The sequence below is a fragment of the Coffea arabica genome, chromosome 6c (genome assembly GCF_036785885.1).
Source record: "Coffea arabica cultivar ET-39 chromosome 6c, Coffea Arabica ET-39 HiFi, whole genome shotgun sequence".
Classification (NCBI taxonomy): domain Eukaryota; kingdom Viridiplantae; phylum Streptophyta; class Magnoliopsida; order Gentianales; family Rubiaceae; genus Coffea; species Coffea arabica.
Window position 1 is genome coordinate 10472761 of NC_092320.1, and position 21484 is coordinate 10494244.

General features: G+C 38.7%; 4 protein-coding genes and 1 long non-coding RNA gene across 13 annotated transcripts; 3 read left to right on the forward strand and 2 right to left on the reverse strand.

Annotated features, from left to right (window-relative positions):
* LOC113692034 (nucleosome assembly protein 1;2) lies at window positions 1–3650 on the reverse strand. The gene is made up of 11 exons (XM_027210370.2): window positions 3346–3650; window positions 3124–3167; window positions 2846–2941; window positions 1919–2011; window positions 1734–1815; window positions 1598–1659; window positions 1323–1507; window positions 1058–1235; window positions 932–975; window positions 572–773; window positions 1–356 (listed from the first exon to the last, which is right to left on the reverse strand). Exons 1-11 carry the CDS (start codon window positions 3389–3391, stop codon window positions 288–290), a joined length of 1101 nt encoding a protein of 366 aa, XP_027066171.1. The 5' UTR covers window positions 3392–3650; the 3' UTR covers window positions 1–287.
* Window positions 3651–4291: 641 nt separating this feature from the next.
* LOC113691758 (small ribosomal subunit protein bS16m/bS16c-like) lies at window positions 4292–6731 on the reverse strand. The gene is made up of 3 exons (XM_027210055.2): window positions 6449–6731; window positions 6233–6278; window positions 4292–4890 (listed from the first exon to the last, which is right to left on the reverse strand). The coding sequence occupies exons 1-3, from the start codon at window positions 6579–6581 to the stop codon at window positions 4650–4652; spliced, it is 420 nt and encodes a 139-aa protein (XP_027065856.1). The 5' UTR covers window positions 6582–6731; the 3' UTR covers window positions 4292–4649.
* Window positions 6732–6793: 62 nt separating this feature from the next.
* Window positions 6794–14084, forward strand: LOC113693866 (uncharacterized). Of its 8 annotated transcripts, none has more exons than XM_027212616.2 (10): window positions 6794–7335; window positions 7825–8861; window positions 9643–9711; window positions 9833–9961; window positions 10055–10105; window positions 10823–10963; window positions 11091–12029; window positions 12102–12393; window positions 13159–13298; window positions 13375–14084. In XM_027212616.2, exons 1-8 carry the CDS (start codon window positions 7170–7172, stop codon window positions 12150–12152), a joined length of 2583 nt encoding a protein of 860 aa, XP_027068417.1. In that variant the 5' UTR covers window positions 6794–7169; the 3' UTR covers window positions 12153–12393; window positions 13159–13298; window positions 13375–14084. The 8 variants fall into 8 exon arrangements, with proteins under 8 accessions (XP_027068417.1, XP_027068419.1, XP_027068415.1 ...); XM_027212618.2 differs by having other exon boundaries at window positions 11091–11582; window positions 11727–12393; XM_027212620.2 differs by having other exon boundaries at window positions 7320–7335; window positions 7825–7896; window positions 7971–8861; window positions 11091–12393.
* Window positions 14085–15285: 1201 nt separating this feature from the next.
* Window positions 15286–16384, forward strand: LOC140007969 (uncharacterized). 2 transcript variants are annotated; one of them, XR_011815396.1, is made up of 3 exons: window positions 15286–15581; window positions 15690–15831; window positions 15909–16384. It is a non-coding gene; the product is annotated as an uncharacterized lncRNA (long non-coding RNA). The 2 variants fall into 2 exon arrangements; XR_011815395.1 differs by having other exon boundaries at window positions 15690–16384.
* Window positions 16385–18401: 2017 nt separating this feature from the next.
* On the forward strand, window positions 18402–20934 carry LOC113691694 (heat shock factor protein HSF30). The gene is made up of 3 exons (XM_027209958.2): window positions 18402–19132; window positions 19488–20326; window positions 20415–20934. Exons 1-2 carry the CDS (start codon window positions 18734–18736, stop codon window positions 20313–20315), a joined length of 1227 nt encoding a protein of 408 aa, XP_027065759.1. The 5' UTR covers window positions 18402–18733; the 3' UTR covers window positions 20316–20326; window positions 20415–20934.
* The last annotated feature ends 550 nt before the right edge of the window (window positions 20935–21484 follow it).

The window sequence follows — 21484 nt, forward strand, 5'->3', positions numbered from 1 at the left end:
TACGCTAACATGGCTGTATTGCTATACTCAAATGTCTCAGCATCAGAATCCAACAATTTCCATGAACATCCCTAACTATTTCACCATGATATTCCAAAGCCAGAACCAAGAAAAGAATACAAAACAAAAATATAGGAAAATTAAGAAAATGGATTCTAGCACTGTTCATATGATGGCATATGATGATCCAAGCAGAACACACAAAATTGACACAACTCCTCTTGTTTGGCAATACCCATCAATGCACACCCCACCCACTCCAGAATCCAAAAGTGATCAATGCAACGTTACTGCTGCTTACATTCAGGAGGTCTCTCACCCGGCTGACCGTCACCAATTGGTACTCTTCCACTCTTCTACAATTTACAGCAAAACAAATCATCAACATTTGACATACATAAATTGGATCATATAACTTCAGGGAAATAGACTATTAGAAATCACACCTTCAGTGAAACTAACAACAAAAAATATTGGCAAGCAAGGACGAAAGAAAACAGAAATGATGTGACAAGAAAAGGATCAAAACCAACACAGCTATCACTAACAACAAAAGTCCTAATCCTTTTACCTTCTTCCTGTTCTTGGGTTGATCATCCTCCTCATCATCCTCCTCGTCCTCGTCATCTTCCTCCTCGTCCTCATCATCTTCCTCCTCCTCATCATCAAGCTCTTCATCATCATCATCATCTATTTCAGCAAACTCATCACTAGCGGCTTCCCCAGTGAACCAAGAGACAGCATGCGGGATGATTTTATCTCGAATGGTAGAACTGCAGGAACAAGAATGAAAAGCATCCACTTCATTGATATGATAAACATGAACCATGAACCCAAGGAAACAATCATTTAAACATTCAAGGGCCCAAAAAGAAACACAATATATCCAAAGTTTCAAGTTCTTCATAAAGAATATTACTGTACAACTTACCCAATGTCATAGTCTTGTTCCATCAAGTTCTGGAGCTCCTCAGCCTGTTCAAAAATCATGAAGAAGAGAAGTTAGAGAGGAAAAGAACAGCTTTCTCCTTCTAAGCATAAAGGCAAGTTGGCTTACAGCATCTTCATCAATGTCTTCATCATCCTCAGGGACTTGTGGCGGACTAAAGAAGTTGAAAAAACTTTCACATTGCTCAGTTTTAGTGATTGGCTTGGCATTCTTTGACCCCTTCTTAGGCTTCTTTTTAAGGATTTTCTGAGTCAAGCATTTTCCTGGGTGCCATTCGATCTCCGTCCTACAGGAACACAAAAAAGTGAGAAGAGAGAGGGAAAATGTTGTAATAGCACTTACATAGTGACTGACAAAGTAAACCCCAGCTTACCCTATTGCTTTCTCTAGAATAGGCTCATCTTCATCAATCATGTGATATGTTTTGGTCAGAACAGAATTTTTAAAGTAAGGATTGGTGTCAAAAATGAACTCAAGCTTGAAACCCTTTGGATTATCAATCCTTGCCCACTTTATATCTTTGAGAAATTTGAGAGCTGCTTCATCTCGTTCAGAAATCTGGCTCGATTTTCATCAACCCAGTTAATAGCCCAAAATAATTGGAGCAAAAAGTGCACGAGTAAGAAAATTGTTGCTAGAATGACTAACCTCCTCGGCAATAACTTCATTATTCTTCATTGCAGTCAGCCAGAAACTAGGAACACCTTTATCTGCATAAAAAGTAGATGTCAAGCTTTATAATGGACAACCAAGGAACAGATTCCAAAATATCGTGAAATTTTACCCTCTGAAGTTGTTTCATCCTCTTTTGCAGCCTCAGCTGTAGCACCTTCAGCTTCATCAACTCCATTCACAATAGTATACCTCTGCACATAATCAAAATTTCTCATCACAACACGGAATTCAACTTTAAGTCTGAAGTTTGATGGGAACTAGCACACAAAAATATCATGCAAAAGCATTGCCGACCTTGGCATAAAGTGGTTGATATAACTTCTGATACTTGGCTTCCAGAGCTGCTCTCTCCTCAAAAAATTTAGCCTCCAATTCATCATGTTCACTCTGTTGATTAGGAAGACAGAAATACACAAATAAGCAGTTAAACGCTTGAAATCCACAAATCAACCAAAACCATTTCAACATCAAGAAAGGAAGTAGCATTCAGATAAATACAATAATATCAGATGCGGTTTCACAGAAAGTGATAGGCAACTACTACGTCTTGGACTTCATTTTCATCATATCACTGTAGCATTTTATTTATATAGATAAATTAAGTTCAACTTTCTTATGACTACAGACCCCAACTGGATCTGATTGCTCAACTCCAAACTCTTGGGATGCCATTTTGGCTCTTCATAAGACATCTGGAGTTAAAAGAAAAATTTAAACAACTGTTGCAAAACCGAGATTCTAAAATACCTACAAACAGAACAAGGTTTAGCTGTGTTAATACAAGAAGTGTCAAGAAATGCATCCAGTGATCAGTTTTTAAATTGAAAAATAAAAAGGAAAAAAGGAAAACCTTTTTTCCTCAGGGTGGTGTAAATCCCATTTTACAGTAGGTGTAAATCCCACATCTGCGATCCAAGTAATTACAAATATGGAACCACCTATGAAGCCTTATCTGGCCGGAAAAATAACATTTTATGACCAAAAGGGCAAGCAGTCGATCGCTCAAAATTGGTAGAACTAATATCTTTCCCAATTTCCAACCACATACAGCGGTACCAAATTTAATCATTGACTGGAAGATAATTGAGCAAAAGCTGATAAAAGCTACAAGAAACTGCTGAAACACTTGCACGCCTATCCAAGCACAAGTACACACACTAGTACACTATTTTAAATTCCCATGTATTTATAATTAACAGTGTTAGAGATTAAATCACATGCCTGAAGGCCCCTTAGAACCTCAACACGCTTCCTGACTACCGGCGACAAGTTCTCCAACACATCTGAATGCTTCCCAGTAAGATCTTGAAGCTTATTCTGCATAAGAAAAAAGAGGCAAGTAGCGTACACCATTAATTTCAACAAGCTCATGAAAAATCCACAAAACAGAATCAACCCCAACGAAATCCTAATCAGTGTGATTATTCGCCAAGCCTCTAGAACAGAGATTTGCGACGGACCAAAAAAGAGAACAGAAAAAAAAGACAGAAGGAACTTACTTTGAGAGCATTAACAAGGTCTGCTCTATCCTCAGCATTCAAAGCTAATAATAACAAGTTAAAAAAAAAAATTAGAACCCAGAAAAGTAACTAAAACAACAACCACAAAGGTAACTAAAACAATCTTGGAATGTTACTAATAGTTTCCATACATAGGGGCTTGGGGTGGGCTGGGGAGGGGGGTTAGAAGGAAGAAGAGGAAAAAGGATTTTAGGTTAATACCGGAGGTGAGATCGGAAACGTTAAAGTTGTCTTTGCTGTTGCTCATTTCGCAGAAGAGGCCTCGTTGCCGGGAGAGGAGGGGGGGGGGGAGGGGAGAAACCCTAGAACCCTAGAAGAAGATTAGAAGAGAAGAAGAGAAGCGAGGGGGAGGCAAGAAAGAAAAGAGATAGAGGGAAGATATATATATGAGGATGGATGGATGGATGAGCTAAAGCAAATAAAGCTAAAGCGCCTCCTTAATTAATTGTTACTGTACTATAGTTGTAGCAAATTGGCAATTCCTTCCCTCTCCTCTTTTTTTCCTTGCTCTCACCACTCCAATACTCCATCAAGTTAAGTATACATCTCTCTCCCCGAAACCTAAGCCTGGGCTCCATTAAGCAGTGCGTGGCAGTGTTCTCTCCTTTTCCTTTTTTTTTTTCCCCTCCCTCTCTCTCGTTTCTTTGAATTTTGTTTTTTGGTTTTTGGGGGGGGGGGGGGGGGGGGGGGGTGGCTGGGTGGCCAGGGTGGGTATCTTTATTTTCATTTTTTCTTTTTCCTGTTTTGTTGGGTAGGTTGGGGACTTGGGGTGATTCAGAATTACTCGTACATAGTAGAATTTTGCACTACCTTTTTTTTTGGGAAGGAAAATATATATCTGAAGTTTTCAAATATCTCACATTGCAACAGCGGGGACGAAGGTTTTTGAAGATCTTTTATTAGGTCAGCAGCTAGTAGGCGATGAGTCGAGGGCTGCTTAATGCTTGTCCATCGAATCGAATCAGTAGCATTCACAGATTTTTAGATCCTCAATTACCATTTTGGCATCAGTTTAAGCAGAATCCAAATCCGCATATTCCACAGGTCATTGAGGCGTATCAATCTGCCTCCGATTCACACTCAGCGCTCTTTCCGTCTTTCGTTTCAGCATCCGGCTGTACAAACAATCATCCAAACAAGCAGAGTCTACGATCAAGGAAAATTCATATACAATGAAACATCTACACATTTCACTCGTGCATGATGGCACTGCAATAGAGTACATCGGAGTTTAAAGAATAATTCCGGAAAAAAAAAAAAGAAATTTTGGTTTTACTCCGCACAGAATTCTTTCAGATCAGCGCATTATGGGGACCAAACAAGAAGAAAGTGAGAAAGCATCATAAACGAAGCAACTGACAACTATCTCCATTCTGTGGTTAGCACAGCTTCCAGGCAGCACATTTTAAAGATCATCAAAAGAAAACGTCAATGAGCAGATCTGGTACTTCTATGGACATTTCCAAAATCAAGAGTAGGTCTTCCAGCTTGAGTTCAGGAAGGGTTCAAGCAGTGGCAGCACTTTCATCTACATCTACCTTGTCATCATTGGCATCTGATTTGGGATTAGCATTCTTTGATGGCTCCAACGCAAAAACACGTCCTGTCATTGGATCAACCCACCGTGTATCCTTTGGTCCTCCTTTTCGTCCCATTGCCAACATAGGTGGTGGAGGCAACACTCCTGATCTGAAAAGAAGACGTTGAACAGGCTCGGAAGGCTGTGCACCAACAGAGAGCCAATATCTACAGAGCAAGCATAGGTCACCAATTAAATAACTTTCACATTTCAATCGACAATTGAAAGAAATCACCGGTTATATGTAAACCAAAAAGCAGATACTCCACAGAACAGGTTTGCAAAAGAGCTTAATATTCTATCCCACTAGATTGTAATGTTGAGCAAGAATGGGAGGCATATCTCATAGAGAGTTATGGTTTTATTGCCATTTTTGGACCATCAACAGGAGCCTTTTCGAAGTTTGGAAGTGCTTACATGTCCTTCATTTATAAAACATTATCTAAGGTTAGAGATTCTTACCATCTACATTCCATCTGTCCATGCCTCTATAGTGTGTAGCAGCTATATGGTAACTATTTTCAGAATGAATTACATTTGAAAACCAGGAAAAAAGCACCAAGTGATTTCTGAACTTTCAGAAAAGGCTTCTGTATAGCTCTCAACTTACAGAAATGAAATGATATGAAATACCTCAATCAACTGCAGAGTTTAGCATCTTATCACAGGCAAACATTGGTACGTAAAGCAGCCTATAATGACTTATCTTACTGAGAAAAGCTCAGCCTAGCTTCTACTTAAATAAATACAAAGAGCGGAATCACACTGAAATTAAAATATTTCAACTAATACATTACCAACTTCACAAAATGGACATTGGAATTGAAAATTTATGCAAAGCTTGATTAGTGAGCAAAATGTTCCATGAAGGTGAATAAGCACCGTAAGATGTTGAGTTTAAATCAAACCTGCCTCATACAAAGTCTAAAGTATTTACTACTACAACACAAAAGATCTTTTGACCATGTTGAGGTGGAGACTCTCACATGTAAGTAGAAAAGGAGAGTTCTTTCCACACACAAACCCACATAGAAGCATCCAACAAGAGAAGAGAATCAGGCAAACCAAAGAAGAAGCAAGATTGCAAACCAGATGAATGCTAAGCTCACACAATTAGGCACTAGTAGGTCGTTTAGGCAGTATACCAAGCATGTTCAGATATAGAAAAAAAAAAAAACAAACAAAAATCTGATTAAAGGTTCATGTCTGCCTAAAATGGCAGGCATGGATCTTCCCGGAGGATACATTGATATATGATATTTCAATATTTGGACGAGGTTCAGGCAGACCACACTTTCAGCCACTTTTATTAAGTCTAGCAGAAAATTTAAACTCTAGATGGGACATATTTCTACAAGAAAACCGCGCTTATTACAGAGCTATTATAGCCAGCAGGCAGTGTAGTATCCAAAACGATACAAACTTCAAGGAGAACGAAATCACAAACATCAATGAAAAAAAAAAGAAAACTTAGAACAAAAAAAGTGAATAAAAGGGTATATAACTTACTTCACCCTGTCAAAATTAAGACCCATCCGCTTACCGCCATCCTGACCTGCATCAATCAATTAATTTTTTTTTTGTTAAATTTCGAAGAAACAAGCGTGCAGTAAATGAAGAGCATAATTACGATAAGAAGCAAACTGGGGAGTATAAAAATTGGAGTAGTTTATAGAATAATTGATAGCAAGAGAGAATGAAGGAAGCATAAATATAATTATTGACCAGGGAGAGGATTGTAGTAGCCGAGGACTTCCAAATGCTTGCCGTCTCGAGGAGATCTGCTATCGGCGGCCATCACCCGGTAGAACGGCTTGTTCCTGCACCCAAACCGAGACAGCCTTATCCTCACCGCCATTTTTCCTTCTTCAAATTCTCCAAAGATATCCTTCTCTCTCTCCAATATAGTTAAGTCATTCACTGTGTGTGCGCGAAAGTTCGGGGCTCTGGAGGACGAAAGGGAATGAGGGTCCAAGGGTTTTGCTCTGGGCTTTTGTCTAGTCTAGCGAACTACTGCTACTAGTATTTGTCCAGCGGCGTCGTTTTACAAAACAACCAACAAGTTTTTTTTTTTTTTCCCCCGCCCCCCTTTTTTACACCCTCGCCTTCCAAAACTAACCCTCAAACGTAGTCGAATTTATATAATCACGCCAACATAACCCCAACCGTAAAAGGCTCACGCTTTCAACCCCTCTCAGGGTCTAGTCTGTACAACCCGCCGCCTCACTGTCACCGGTCACTTCTTCTGTCGTCACCGCCAGGATGCAAACTGCTACTATTACTGACAGACGTCCCCAGACGATGCCATTTCATGGTATTCAGCAAAACCGTAGCCCAGAGCCATCCCAACCTGTAAATTTTCCCCAAGTTTAGACTATCAGCTGAAGTTTTCGAAGTCCCCAAATTACACAACGACCACAAAAAATCAAACCGAATTCAAGAAAGCATGGAGAATTCAGGTTTTGGGACTACCCGGGACCATCTCTTTACTTTCCCACCTCATTCCAATCGGCTGCGGCGCCGGCCCCTCCAGAGCCAAACCTACCGTACCTTGCTTTCCATCTTATCGCATTGCAATGCCCTCCAATCTTTTCCGCAACCCCAAGTACCGGGTAATTTCATTTCTCTCTGATGTATTTTGCTTTTATAAGTGGCTGTTTTTCTACCGCATAAATGTCAGAGAATACAATAGTAAGGTAAAGCAAGGCCTTTGCTTAGCGAATTCTGATAAGCTGGTAATCATGGAAAAAACTATAGAATTGATATCATAAAGTAGAGATGCAAGCTGGGAGTAACGAGGAGATGGAAATTTTCAAGTTATGCTTTGCCCATTCATACTGCTTGTGACATACGCTTCCCAGGATTTAAGTTTCAACTTTTCCGCCCGTGTTCATTCAAATCTACCGAGAGTCCAATTTCAGTCGGTTTCTTTTTTTTTTTTTTTTTTTTAATTCCAGTTTCTTCAAGATTTCATGATCCCAAGATTTGTTATTTGCATGAGATAACCGAAAGGAATGTTTAGAATGATTGATTTCCTTACTTAAATTTGCTAATTATAATTAACAAAGCATGGTTTTCATTGTTCCCGTTCTCCTCACAAGATGACAATGACGACATTGACTCCAATAAATCAGGAGAAGAGGCTGAACACGAGTCATTAGTCAACCACAATGGTATGGATTTGGAGATGTCATTAGTCCAACAAAAGTCACCCTTCAATGAGACTAAAGAAGTTCATGGCTTTCAGGATGGAGGGGCTGATACACTGAATGAAGTAGATGGGTTAGATCCTACAGATATAAAAGTCCAAGGGAAGGAGACGGTCACGCAAGACAATAATGTTAACCTTGTGGACTCTTCCGTTGTTAATAACCAGACTTGTGAAGTTCCTCATGAAAAAGATATATGCAACGTCGTGGACTTTCATAGGGAATTCAGTCCTAGAAGAGAGCTTAATGTATTTAATGAACCATTTATTAAGGAGGTTCCTGAAACTGTGAGTTCATCTGTTGACATTGATGGGATTGCGGATATGTCAATACCTGTTGAAAGCAATGATGCGATGAACCCTACCATGGAGGGGCATTTGCCAAAAGGACTTGAGCATGAATTGCATCTGAAACAGAAAGAATTGGAGAAACTTGTATCTACATCTGGTAACTTGGACTTGTCCTTTGGTGCCATTGAAGATGATGAGATTGAAGAAGGGGAAATTTCAGGGGAAATTAGTGAGGAAATGGATTTATTATATGAAGATGCTGTATCATTGGAGGAGAAGAAGTCAGGTAAGGTGCAGATTTCTGAACATACTGATAAAGAAGCATTCACTGGTGATGATGGAGATGCAAGACTGGGGGATTGTGATACGAGAAGTTCTATGTTTTTGGACACAGTTGATTCAGAAACAGAAGGTTTCAGAAAAGAGCATACAAGTGCTGAAGTTTTTTCTCACAGCGAAGAAACTGCAACTAAAACTTTAGATGGTTATGATGCTTCTCTGGAGATTGGATTGACTGCAGAGCAAGTTTCAGGAGTCAATAAGACAGATCATCCAGCAATTTCTCTAGAAAACTTATCTCAGCATGGACTAATGCATGAAGATACAGCTGAAAATAAAAGTTCTGTGGATGCCAAAAGGGTAAGGAAAATTCATAAGGACTATATGCTTCAGACGTCCTTGATCACATATTTTGTGGATTTTTTGTGTAGAAGTCTCTGGTCCGAAGTTATTAATTGCTGCATTTGGACTTCTTTGCGTGTGACCTGTTGTGTGTCTTCAGATTATCATGGTTAACTTTGTCCGTACTACCAGCAAATTAACTTGCTTGAGCTTCCATTCTGTTTTTTCTGAACATTTTGATTCGGTAATTTCATTCTTACTACTAATTTTTAGACAGGGCATTATTTTTCAATTTTATTGTTGCTTTTGAAGAATGTAGCATTTCTTTATAAGAATAGTAAAATATTGGTTTAGACCTTCATTTGCATTAGAATCATTACGAGTAATTGAGATAAATTGTTTCTTATGATAAATCATGACAGGTGATACTGTTTGTGATTGTTCGATTTTAGCTTTGAGACCTCCCTTGAAATCAAATGATTGTAACTGGAATTATTCTGGATATGTTCATGGAAGGCTTCTAAAAAGTACCAGAATCTTTTTTCTGCTTGTTTCTTAATCTTTCGTGATGTTGAGTTCTGGCCAATGGTTAAAAAGAAAGAAAGATAAAGGAGATGTTGGAATAATTTTACTGTCTTCCATGACACGCTAATAGCTAGTTTCTAGGTAGCTCAGATCACGATGTAAATAAAATGTCAAGGATGTCACCAGCATGTTATCTAAATAAACTCAATATAGCTTCCCACTTGATGCTTATGTAATGCTTACGACAGCTATTTTGATTTGCTGTTGATTGCAGGAAGCTAGTGTTGGCAAAAAGAAAAGGAAAAAGGGTCCTTTAACCAAAGAAAGAAGAGAAAAGAAAAAGGTATACTTATATCAGTTATAGTAGGCTTTGGGATCATTAGCTGCTCCTTGTGAGGATGATTTGTCGGTAATGTTATTTCCATTTTCTTTAGTTGACTCATTTACACCGCTCCATGATGCAGAAAAAAGAAAGGATTAAACGAGCAGCAAAGAATAGAGAGCTTGGTGTTAAAAGGTTGAAGCTACAACCACTGTCGAAACCCAAGACAGTGACATATTGCCGCCATTATCTCAATGGCAGATGTCAAGAGGTTGTATGAGGTTCCATACTCTGATTTGCTCTGTTTACCATGTTTAATTGACTAATCTTTGATTACCTATATTCTTGCTTTTGGTTTTTACAGGGCGAGAAGTGCAAATTTTCACATGATACAACGCCCTTGACAAAATCTAAGGTTTGCTCATTTGCTCTATATCTTCATAGTGCATAACAATGTCACAACAGCAATCATGAGTGCCTGTTGCATTTATATCTCATCTTGTACTGCCAGTACTATCAATGGATGCATTGTCTTTTCCATATTCTCATGTTCATCAAAATTGTAGCTCCCCTCATTGTTATTATTGGCCATTACGATTTTAAGAAGTATAAAAATTAGTTTATGGCATCTATCATTTGAGGTGCTTCTTCTATGAACCTCATGCTTAGTAGCTGTATTTTCTGCTCCATAAGCACTAGACTTCAATTGGTGAATTTTTTGCTTTTATGTTTGTCTCTAAACAACTATTGTGTTTTTTGAAAGCTTTCGAACACCTTTATTTAATCTAGAAATCAAATTGAACTGTTGGTAAACTTTAAATTCCAAGTGACAATTTAGGATTGTCATTGGACTTTGTTGTTGTTCAGTGTAAAACTTAGTGAAACACATATAGTGAATAAAGTCATATGAATAATTCAATAAACCTCTGCACCTTTGCATGTTGTGCCTTTCATGTTGATGTTAGAATTTTAAAGCTTCTTTTCTTATTTATTTTTGTTTCTACTTTTTACCTTTCTGATTAAAAAAATTGTTATATAATCCTGTAAATTGTAGCTGATTTAGAAGTTGTACTCTTTTACGAGCAACCATGTTGAATCTCTTTTTTTTTTTTGGATGATTTTACTGCTGCAGCCATGCTCCTACTTTGCACGACATTCTTGCATGAAAGGGGACAACTGCCCGTTTGATCATCAACTGTCCAAGTATCCTTGCAACAATATTGTAACCAATGGCTTTTGCAGCAGAGGCGCTGGTTGTTTGTTTTCGCATGAGGTAATGCTTCCTGCTATGCTTTTTTATGTTGTCTTTGTATTCTCTTTATTCTTCAATACTTTCACTGCATCTGGCCAGAACTAATTTTTTCCAGCATATGATGTCCTATTTGCTGGAATTACTTCAGATTTCCGCTAAGGATGGTTCTCTGCCAAGTTCAAATGTTACGAAGCCTGAATCCAAGTCTCCAACCCTGGTGAGCAAGACAATCTCTAAGAAACAGGTGAATCACCAAGGTGTCCCTCATCAGCATGCTGATGCCAAGTTCTCCGTAATGGCAAACTTTTCTGGTAAGAGTACAGAGAAGAAAGCGTCAGAGCATCTAGATAGACCTTCTGCTCAGACACCAAAAGGAATCTGCTTCATTTCGCATGTGAGATCGCCACCAGGTGATAGCAGTAAGCATAAACAAGCTGTTCCACATCTTAAAGGAGACAATAGTGAGAAAGTCAGCTATAGCATGACTAGGAACCTTGAAGACAGCATTCAGAAGTCGAATGACCTAGCCAAGGGTGCGCCTTCAAAGATGCCAAGGGGAATAAACTTTCTGTCGTTTGGCAAACGTCCTTTGGATGAGTCTCTTAATAGGGATGGGGTCAGTGAATCATTGTTAGGGCAGGTAAGTAAAAGCAAGTTAGTTGACTCGCCTTTGAAAAGTGAAGTTCACATCAAAATTGACAATCAAGCTGCCCAAAGCAGTGCAGACTTAGAGTTAAAAGTGAATAAAACAGCAAACATAGTTTCACCTTCGTCCATGCCTCAGGCCATGAAGTTTCTTTCATATGGAAAAACTCCAGTAGACAATCCTACGGCTATTAGCCAACATGACACACTTCGCTGCATTGTTAACATGGGTCTGCCATTGGTCCAACGGAAGGAATATGCACTTGATGGACTCAAATTCTTCCCTGCAATGCCGCAAAGGTCAGCATCTTCTTCCCAGCCATTCGATCAATCATTGGATCAACCAAGCGCTGGAGGAATGTTAAGCTTTTCAAAGACATCACTCCTGCTGAATGCACCAACCTCGGTACAGAAAGCCCTCCGGTCAACCTTGGCATTTGCAGCTAAGTTGGATTCTGAAATTAAGTTGAACCAGTCTCTCGATACCCCGTCTGACATGAACAAAACATGACAGGTCAACGTTCAGAGGATAAATTGTTGGAAGCCTCTGAGACTCTGGACTTAATGCTGAATTGCATCAGTCACTGAACAGTGAATTGAGGACAACCAGTCAAATGCAACTTCAATTTATGCATAATTCTCTGCACAGATTACTGGTTTTTGCAGTTATTCCTGCAGTAAAAATGTTCAATTGTTTCCAGAGAGCTGCTGCTCTATTTAGTCTCCAAGGATTTTGGCTGTTTGTAGCACTAAGCTGCAAGCTACTCAAAATGATAGCTGACCTCTCTCCTCTGTTGTGTTACTTGGTATGTTGCTTGGCTTTTCTTATCCTTCTTCTCTCCTGATGTTTATATATCATAAAGCCAAGAGTAGAATGGATTTGATGAAAACCAACTTGCTGTTACTAAAATAAAATCTTTCGAGGCTTGAAAGGTTAACGCTAGGACCACTGTTATCGGTTTTTGCTTTTGGTGGAAGCTAAGTGTGACTCTCTGTTGTTGTTTATTATATGCTAATTGTAGATGTACATCCACAACTTTAATAAAATAATTCAATAAACATTTTTTACCGTTCAAGAAGTTCATTTTCTGATGGAAAGCGAGAAGTCTAGCCTAGTGCTTTTCTGTCTACTTTTACAGAACAAGATCTACTGCCTGCTGTCTTACCTTTGAATCAAAATTCATTTAGTTTTATCATGGTTTCAATAGGTAATTCCAGAGGCTTTTTTTATATTTAGTTTTTGTTCAATCTAGAGATTATTCCTGGAGTTTGAATTGTGGATTATGTACTATTTGGCATCTTCTTCAGTGTAGAAACTGTAAAATTCAAAGCAAGTAGCTAACATGCTTGATTGGGTTTGTTTTAGACATTTAGTATCTAGAGGCTAAATCTTTTTTTTTTTTTTTTGCCCCCCCCCCCCCTTGTTTAAGGGGTCATGGATGTGCAAATTTTTGAAATTAGTATTTACTTAATGTCATTATGCTAAGGGTGGGAAGTAAAGCTTGGAATTTTTTCCCTTCTATCTAGGTGTACTCGTAGTTTAAACGTAATCTGTTCCAATGCTTCTTCAGGTGAAACTACAGGTTGTTTGTTTCTTGATATGGCTGCTTGATGATGCTTTCTCATATTGCACAAACGAACAATTTCCCAACCTGCAGGGCGAGCCAATGCTGAGGTGCAAATGAAGGCCAAAGACAACTGTGCTCAGCAGGTAGATGGTAGGTAGATATCAGGGATTTCATAGACAAAGAAGCATTTTGCTAATGGCCAATGCACTCTTGCTGCAGCTTTGTTGAATCAAGCCAGCTGATGAATCAAATATTTGAAGTCTTGGTAAATGGTAGGCAACTAAGAGGACAAGCAGGCTTCGGGTGAAAGATTGCAAATATCTCAAAGAATTCCATGATGCGGGGGAAGAATACTGATATTAAGAAGTTTGCCATGAGTTAACATGTTCTCTTCTTTTCCTTGGCCCCAACGACGTCTCTAATGGATCAATTCGCGGCTCAACGTTTTGAGGTTCACCAGCCTATTTGCACCTTTGAGGATTAATGGTACATTAAGCTTGGCTGCTGAACCCATATGCAATATTGACCGTTAAATGATTTCACTAGATGATGTTTCAGACTTGAGGATGATACTCGGATAGGAACTTTATAGTATACTCGCCTTGTAAATTCGTAGCAGAAGAAGATGCTTGCCTCTGCCATTCCGGATTCCCATTTGAGCAAGGAGCATTTTGACATGGACAGACGAGATACATATATTTTATTCTCCAAGAAAAGAGAGATAAATTTTAGAGTGAATTTCCTTTTAGCCCCTTTGTGTGCAGTTTTGGCACTTGGTCCCATATTTTTTGCAGTCCTCCTTTTCTCTTTTTTTTTTTTTTTTTTGTTGAAATGATAGAATTGTATTGATTTACTAAAAGTATATACAGTGCGAGCAACGACTCGATACTTATATTGTACTATTAGCACAGTAGATTGGAATTGACTCATTCTACATCTTGATGATTGCTCAATGTTTGAGCACTAAATTAAATAACGACAACGCATATATATATATATATATATATATATATATATATATATATTCTTGACAGAGTGGTGGTGATGGTGGTGCATTAATAAGTAACAACCCTGAAACGTCATGAACAACCCCATGCAATTGCAGCATTTGCAGTGCTTTGATTAGAAATGGAGCCATCAGTCCAGTACTATTGCTTGACAGTGTCTTGATGGAAGAGATCTCCAGACTTGAAATAGATTTTCAGATTATTAGCACGGTCTCCTTTGTTCTTCGTGGTAGTCATCAATGTCCTCTTTACATGGCGACTTTAGCTGAAACGTGGAATAAGCAGTCAGTCTGGAGAAAATTCCAAGTATCTGAATCGGTTAGCGTTAGTTAATAAGCGGGTTTGGTTTGACCAAATGTTCTTCAGTGAATTTGGAACTTGTTTCAGTACGCTATCGAACAAACACAACTCCTCTCCCGCCCTCGACAAGAATGGACTTGGCTTTTGGGAACTAAAGGTCAAGCGTGAGAATACGTACCCCCTCATCCACATCAATACATCTAAATATCTAATGTACCTTGGGCCGGCCCAGCGGCGATGTTGATAAAAGAGCACAATGTTCTTCTGCCCATTAAAAAAAAAGAATTTTTTTTAAGCATATATTTTTTTTTTGGATAAATCATATATACACTGATAGCGGTTGGATATACGGCATATACGTAAAATTTGCGTTTCAAATTCAAATTCGAATTATGTGCGATGCATCTAATGGTGAAAGTGTATATACTGTCAGTGTATAAAAGAAGATTAATCATTTTCATTTTAGTCACACGGTAGCGATCTACACTTCCACTTATTCCTACATTATATAACAGAGGACAGATCCAACTGGATCATTGGAAATCAGAAACAGCTAAATCACCTCTAGATTAGACAATCCACGCTTACATCTAACCTTACATTATGAGAAAGGGGACAGATCCAACTGAATCATCGGAAATCGGAGGCAACTAAACTACCTTTAAATCAAATAAGTGCTAAAAAAAAAAATTTGAAGAACGCACGTAGAGTCACAATTGACAATTGACGAGAGACGAGTTTGGAAATGTTGGCATTATACCAACCAAAGATCTCAAGTGCACTTTTTTTTTTTGGGAGGGGGGGGGGGGGTGGTGTACCGAGAGGGGAAATGGAGGCTCTGAGAGCCTGAGATAAAATAAATGCCATCATGCTGTCAAATGCACCAGAGTGCGCTCTACCGACATGAGAAGGAGGCGAGTCTATAGCACTATATAAAAGAAAAACGTACATATCCTTATTCTTGAGACATTTTATTATAAGATGTTTAGCCATCCGAATCGAGTTGTTTTAGGTGTAGGAGATAATTGTACCCGAGACTGGAGAATACAAGTGCAATACGATCATGAGTTTCTACACGGAATAGCGTCGTTGTGCTGACAAATCGGGCTTCCAGGAACTGTAATCATCGTGACGCCTTAAATAAATATGTAGTTCTCTTTTTCTTTGTATTATTTTTTTTTTCATGAACGGATAAACTTGATGGTCTTCACTCTTCATTGAGAACAGACAAGGAGCGAGCAAAGCTTCTTGAAGCGTGTCAAGATTGGATGCTGGCCAAGGGGCTGTGCACCTTGTTTCAATCAAAAGTCGGCGAGTCAATGAACCTTGCACGCGAATTCTACTCATGAATCCGTCCCTGTTAACTCCGGTCTGTTTCTCTAAAATTAGTGACATATTCCTGTTTTTTTTTTAAAAAAAAAAGTAATTATAATTGTTATCTAAAAGGCGCGGTGATAAAAGCCCATTGAGAGATCAAAGACAAGAGATAAAAGGCCCAAGTTTCCAGCTGAATATAAAAAGAAAAAAAGCCCGTAGTGAACATCAGCCAGCCAGCCAGCCAGCAGTGCATTTCAAGCGGTGGCCCATCCGCCAATCCCACGCGTCCATCTCCCTTAAACGGTGGACCGGCAACCCACACTCCCTGAAGCTTGCCACGTCACATGGTGGCAGCAGACAAAAAAGCGGATGGGTGACGGTGACGTAGCGGGCCTCGGTCCTTAATCAATTTTGCAAGGCCCAATTAAGCGGTTAAGGTTGTGGCCTGGTGTAGCGTAGCGTGGCGTGGCTGGCTGCTGCAACCAAAAAAGATTTTCTTCTTTTCTAACTTTTTTATAGTACTATTTATATTTTTTTTGACAGGACTTTCTTCGGTTATTGTGTCGTCCCGTCCCTTTTGAAATGGATATTTTAGTTTGTCTCAACTCTTTTCGCCTGCAAAAGAACAACAGAAATGCATGTTCATTGTAGCCCCCCCCCTTCCCCAAAAAAAAAAAAAAAAAATCAGCTCTTTCGTGCTAGCTTATCTAAAATGTTATCATTTTGATTCATGATCAAATCGCAATGCTTACCAGTTTATTTAAAAGTCAATAACCTATAATAGACATTTGGAAAATTCGCATGTCTAATGATTCTCTTGCCAATAAGTCAAAAAAAGAAATAGCCAAAGAGACAGAAAACCTGAAGGCCATTCATTATTCACGGGGGACTTTTTAAAAGTGAAAAATACAGAGTTCTTTTGAATTGTTATTTTTATAAAAATATGTATTGTAATGATTTGATATATATATATATATAATTAAAAAATACATTCTCATGAAATATACTTTTTTTTTTTTTTTTTTAGAGAAAATAGCAATCCAAACATATTTCTGGCGCTCAACCAAAATTACCCTGAATATGATTTGTGATTCGTCCAATATTTTTCTGTGTCCGACACCACTTGGCAGCCTGCTATGTGATTTGGCCGCCCCTCGGGAACGGGGAAGTATGACCACTAGCGGCAAGACATGAAAACCGGGACTTGTTGCAGCTTCTGACAAATTGCAATATCAGCCCCCCACCTCCCCAAAATTTAGGGGAAGAAACCTCAATTTGAAGCTTTATACGATTTCTTCTCTCTCCAATATCCTTTAATCCTTCGTGTGTACTGTGCTTTAGTTGCCACCTACTTAGCTTACGTATTGGCTTCTATGCAAGTGATTTATACCCTTCTCCTGCATCTCAATTTATTAAATTATTTTGTTTAATTGCATGCACTTACATTTCTCCCTTCTCCCTGCACGTTATACATTTTCTTGATTTAATTATTCTTTTCAAAAAACTAATTACTTGGCATCTTCTTAAAGACATCCCATTAATTGTAATACTCGTAAAACAAAAAATTCGTTCATATTGAGTCAAATGATTGAAATGCTCATCATCTCGAGTTCTTGGTTATGGAAAAAAAAAATACTTGGGAGGTGATTGAGGTGACAGACTATTAAGTTAATAACATTAAAAAAAAAGGGTATCGAGATATGAACATAAATTGTTGTTTATAGATTATTTCCCTTTCTGTTGATTGTTCTTTTATATTGGGGACAGTGTCATGTATTAGAGATCTATGTGAATTAATTACTGTCATGATCCTATAAGCAAAGTGTGTTGTTGGTGTCTTGTGATTGAAATATGAAATAAGCTTTTGTCAATTACAAATGAATTGGGCAGTTTTTGGGATTGTTATCTCAAGGTTGATAATAAATACTATCAATTGACATAGACCAAATGGTAAATAAAAAATTTTTATAAGCATAGAAGTTTGGTTTTTAAATTCATAAGATGCTAAAGAGCTATAAATCTCTGCGTACCTCGTTGTTGATAATTAAATACCGAGAGGAGGTTGTTAAAAAAGAAGAAAAAAAATTGAAAGGAGGTGGAGTACATTGTACAAGGACTCGATGCTGGAATACCCATTTAAATCCCAAACATAAACACGAAAATCATAAAATAAGAAACACCATCATCTTCCTGATTTAAAGGACTGGGAATAGCCTGGCAAATTAAAGAAATTTCATGAGCGGATCTTACAAAAAAATTCCAAACAAGGGTAATGTTTATCATAAGTATATTTGTCTTAAGTACGTAATCTGTCACTCTAGCTAAGTTTATTATACATTACAAATCATCGTATAAATCAAACATTTGATTAGGAGAAACCTCAAGGAAGGTAGATTATTCCTAATTCAAGATCATCAATGTCGGGAAAATCCCCGGCTTCACAGCACCCTACAGAAATTAAGAGGGGAAGCAACAGAAAAAGTGACCCCTGCGTGAGCAGCAAGGGTGGGGGGTCAGAATGAAGTTTCTAGAAAATAGAGGGACTGAGCAATGTGTGTGCGCTTTTCAAAGCTACAAATGGCAAAATTTGGTGCGACCACTGTCAACTCATATCCACATCTGGCCGATTTTGTCACAGCGCACCACGCCGCCCAGTTCCTCGCCAAACAACCCCCACACCCCTTTCCCTCTTACACACTATAACTACAGCCGTTCCTCTAGCGCTATGCCATTCTATACCTTGCTTCATACGATAAGTACTGCTCTAGGCTTCTAATCCAATACTAGCACTGTCTGTGCCGCCACAATTTTTCACAGGCCCCTTTGCTGGCCCCGAGTTTCTTGGTCCCTTTCCCCTTAATGTCTTATCTCTCATCTACTTGTCAATCTCCTCTTACCATTCTCGTTCAACATTGTCAGTAAAACCCAGTTTCAAAGATTTAATCGTTCTTCCGATGGACCAACTAAACGTGGGATTCAAGAGGAGTGTGCCAGTGGAAGAAGAAGACGCCCCAAAAGTGGAAAAAGCAGAAATCTTGCCAGTGAAAGAAGAACCAGTTGTATTTCTTGATGAAGATGGCCCTTTTGGAAATGTCAGTAGTAATTTTAGTGGTGGCGGAGAGTTTAGCGATGTTCCAAAACCGCTGCAAGGGCTGCACGAAGTTGGTCCACCGCCATTCTTGAAGAAGACTTTTGAGATGGTGGATGACCCTGAAACTGACTCCACCATTTCTTGGAGTTCCACCAACACCAGCTTTGTTGTCTGGGATCCTCACAAGTTCTCTAGGGATCTTCTCCCTAAACATTTTAAGCACAACAATTTCTCCAGCTTTGTTCGTCAACTCAACACCTATGTAAGCACAGATAGATGATTAATTTTTGCTCTTATTTCTGGGATTTCTATAATCTACTCTTTCTTCATTTTTTCTTTCCTGGTAAACGGGAAAGAAAAAGTGTTTTTTTTTTTTGGGGGGGGGGGGGGGGGGGCGTTTAATTAACTTTTCATAGGAGATAGATCCTTTGGTGTATTTCAGTTTTCCTCATTGTAAAGGAGTATGTCCGCTTGCCCTTCCCGTCAATTTTTCCTTTTTTCTCTATTCTAATACTTGGTTGATTTTTTGGTGTTTCGTGTGGATAGAAAATTTTTTTTTTTTGGCAGCCTATGTATGTTGTGTTAGTGATTGCAGTTTTGCTGTTGAATTGTGATAGCGGTTCAGGAAGACTGACTCGGACAGATGGGAATTTGCAAACGAGGAGTTCCAGAAAGGGAAGAAGCATTTGCTGAAAAATATCAAGAGGAGAAAGCAACATTCCCAAATGTTGCAGCATCAAGGAGCTGGGCAGCCCTGGCTAGATTCTGCAAATTATATATCGGAAACAGAGCTTCAAAAACTGAGAAATGATCAGAATACTTTGAAATTGGAACTGCTGAGGCTCAAACAGCAGCAAGTGAATACAGAGAACTACCTAGCCGCAGTTAAGGAGCGTTTACGGACTGCTGAGAGTAAACAAAAGTATATGGCTATTTTCATGGTAAAAGCTTTTAAAAACCCTCTGTTTGTTCAGCTTTTCATTGAGAAAATGAAGCAGAAAAGGGCGCTAGGCAGCGGTGAAGTTTCAAAGAAAAGGAGGTTGGCTGGTCCGCAAGGCAATGAAAACTTGACGGAGGCCATGAATGCTGCAAATAACAGCCTGGATGCTACTCGAAAAGCTGTTGATGGCAAGAACCTTCAACCTCAGGATGAGCTTACCACAGTCGACCCAGAAATCCAGATACTCTTCTCGCCAGATCATGAATCAAGCGGTCCCCTTCAGGAACAACTAGTCGGAGCTTCTTCGAATACTTCTGAGAATTTTATACTGTGGGAGAAGCTGATGGAGGATGACATGATATACGAGAACGAGCCAGAAACAGGTAAGTCTCAATCCGAGATTGTTCTTGAATTGGAGAATTTGATTGCAAAGCCACCTAGCTGGGGTATGAATACGAAAGACCTGGCAGGGCACGCGAGTTACCCAGCTGGACTAATGGCATGAGCCCCTTGCAGGTATAATTGTGCTCTACTTAAATAAGTGTGTGGCATCATTGGTTTTTATCTCCACTTTTGTTTCTAAACCGTTTCTTCCTCTAATCAGGGGAGCGAAGGAAATGCAGTGCTCTTCATCTGACGAGAGGAGCCCATTGGGAACAATAGTAATACCGATGAGGATGCACGAGCAACAATTACAAACTTGAAGCATATCATACTCCTCGAAACTGGAAAGAAATTTGGGCATAGGGTTCTCCAGTTCTATCATCCTCGTTTATTCTTTTGTCATCTTTCCAGTTCCTGGACTACTTGGGCTTACTTTCTTGTATTGTACAGGCTTACCATTTCCAGTTCCCAGAAAGGAGACCACGGAGCGAGCTCCGTCTCTTGGTATATATATATATATATATATATATATATATATATAGTTTTTCTTAGTTTTACGAGCTAATTCCAAGGTTCTTCATCCTTGTTCTTGGTTGGAGTACTTGGGTTGGTGAGATTAGTTTTATTGTCTTCTTCTAACTACTAGTAGAGCACCTGGTTTAGTACACATTTCTTTGCTGTATATCATGAAACTATTCTGGAAAAATGAACTTTAAGTGCAACAGCTCAACTTCTGACTCTCTGAAATTGCCGTTTCTTCCGGATTCAATTTATGAACTTTTCGTTGTTTAAGAATTTGAAGTCTCGTGAAAGTGGATAAAACAAACTCGTCCTGGCTTCACAAGCACTGCGGAAATTTATAAGAGCTCAGTTACTTTCATTGCTTTCATTCTTCTTATTGATACGTTTAAACAAAAACGGTACAACTTTTACCCCGTGACCAAAGCCAAATTATATATATATATATATATATATATATATATATAATATCATTATAACAGCTAAAGGCAAGACTGCTTTTCAATTTTCATGCTTCTTTTTTCAATTTTTTCTTCTTATATTTTATTTGAATTATATACCTAGGATAAGAATAAGAAATTGGTTTTGTTTGGCCTAGTATGGTCTATTTGGACATGGATTTTTTTAGTATTATTTGAACATATTTTTTAACTTTTTTTTAAATTTTTTTAATAACGTGTTTATTACGCATATCACATTATAAAAAGTCCATTTTTTGTAAGGATAAAGTAAAGAGATCCTTTTAACAAGCAAATTTGATCATGTCGATCA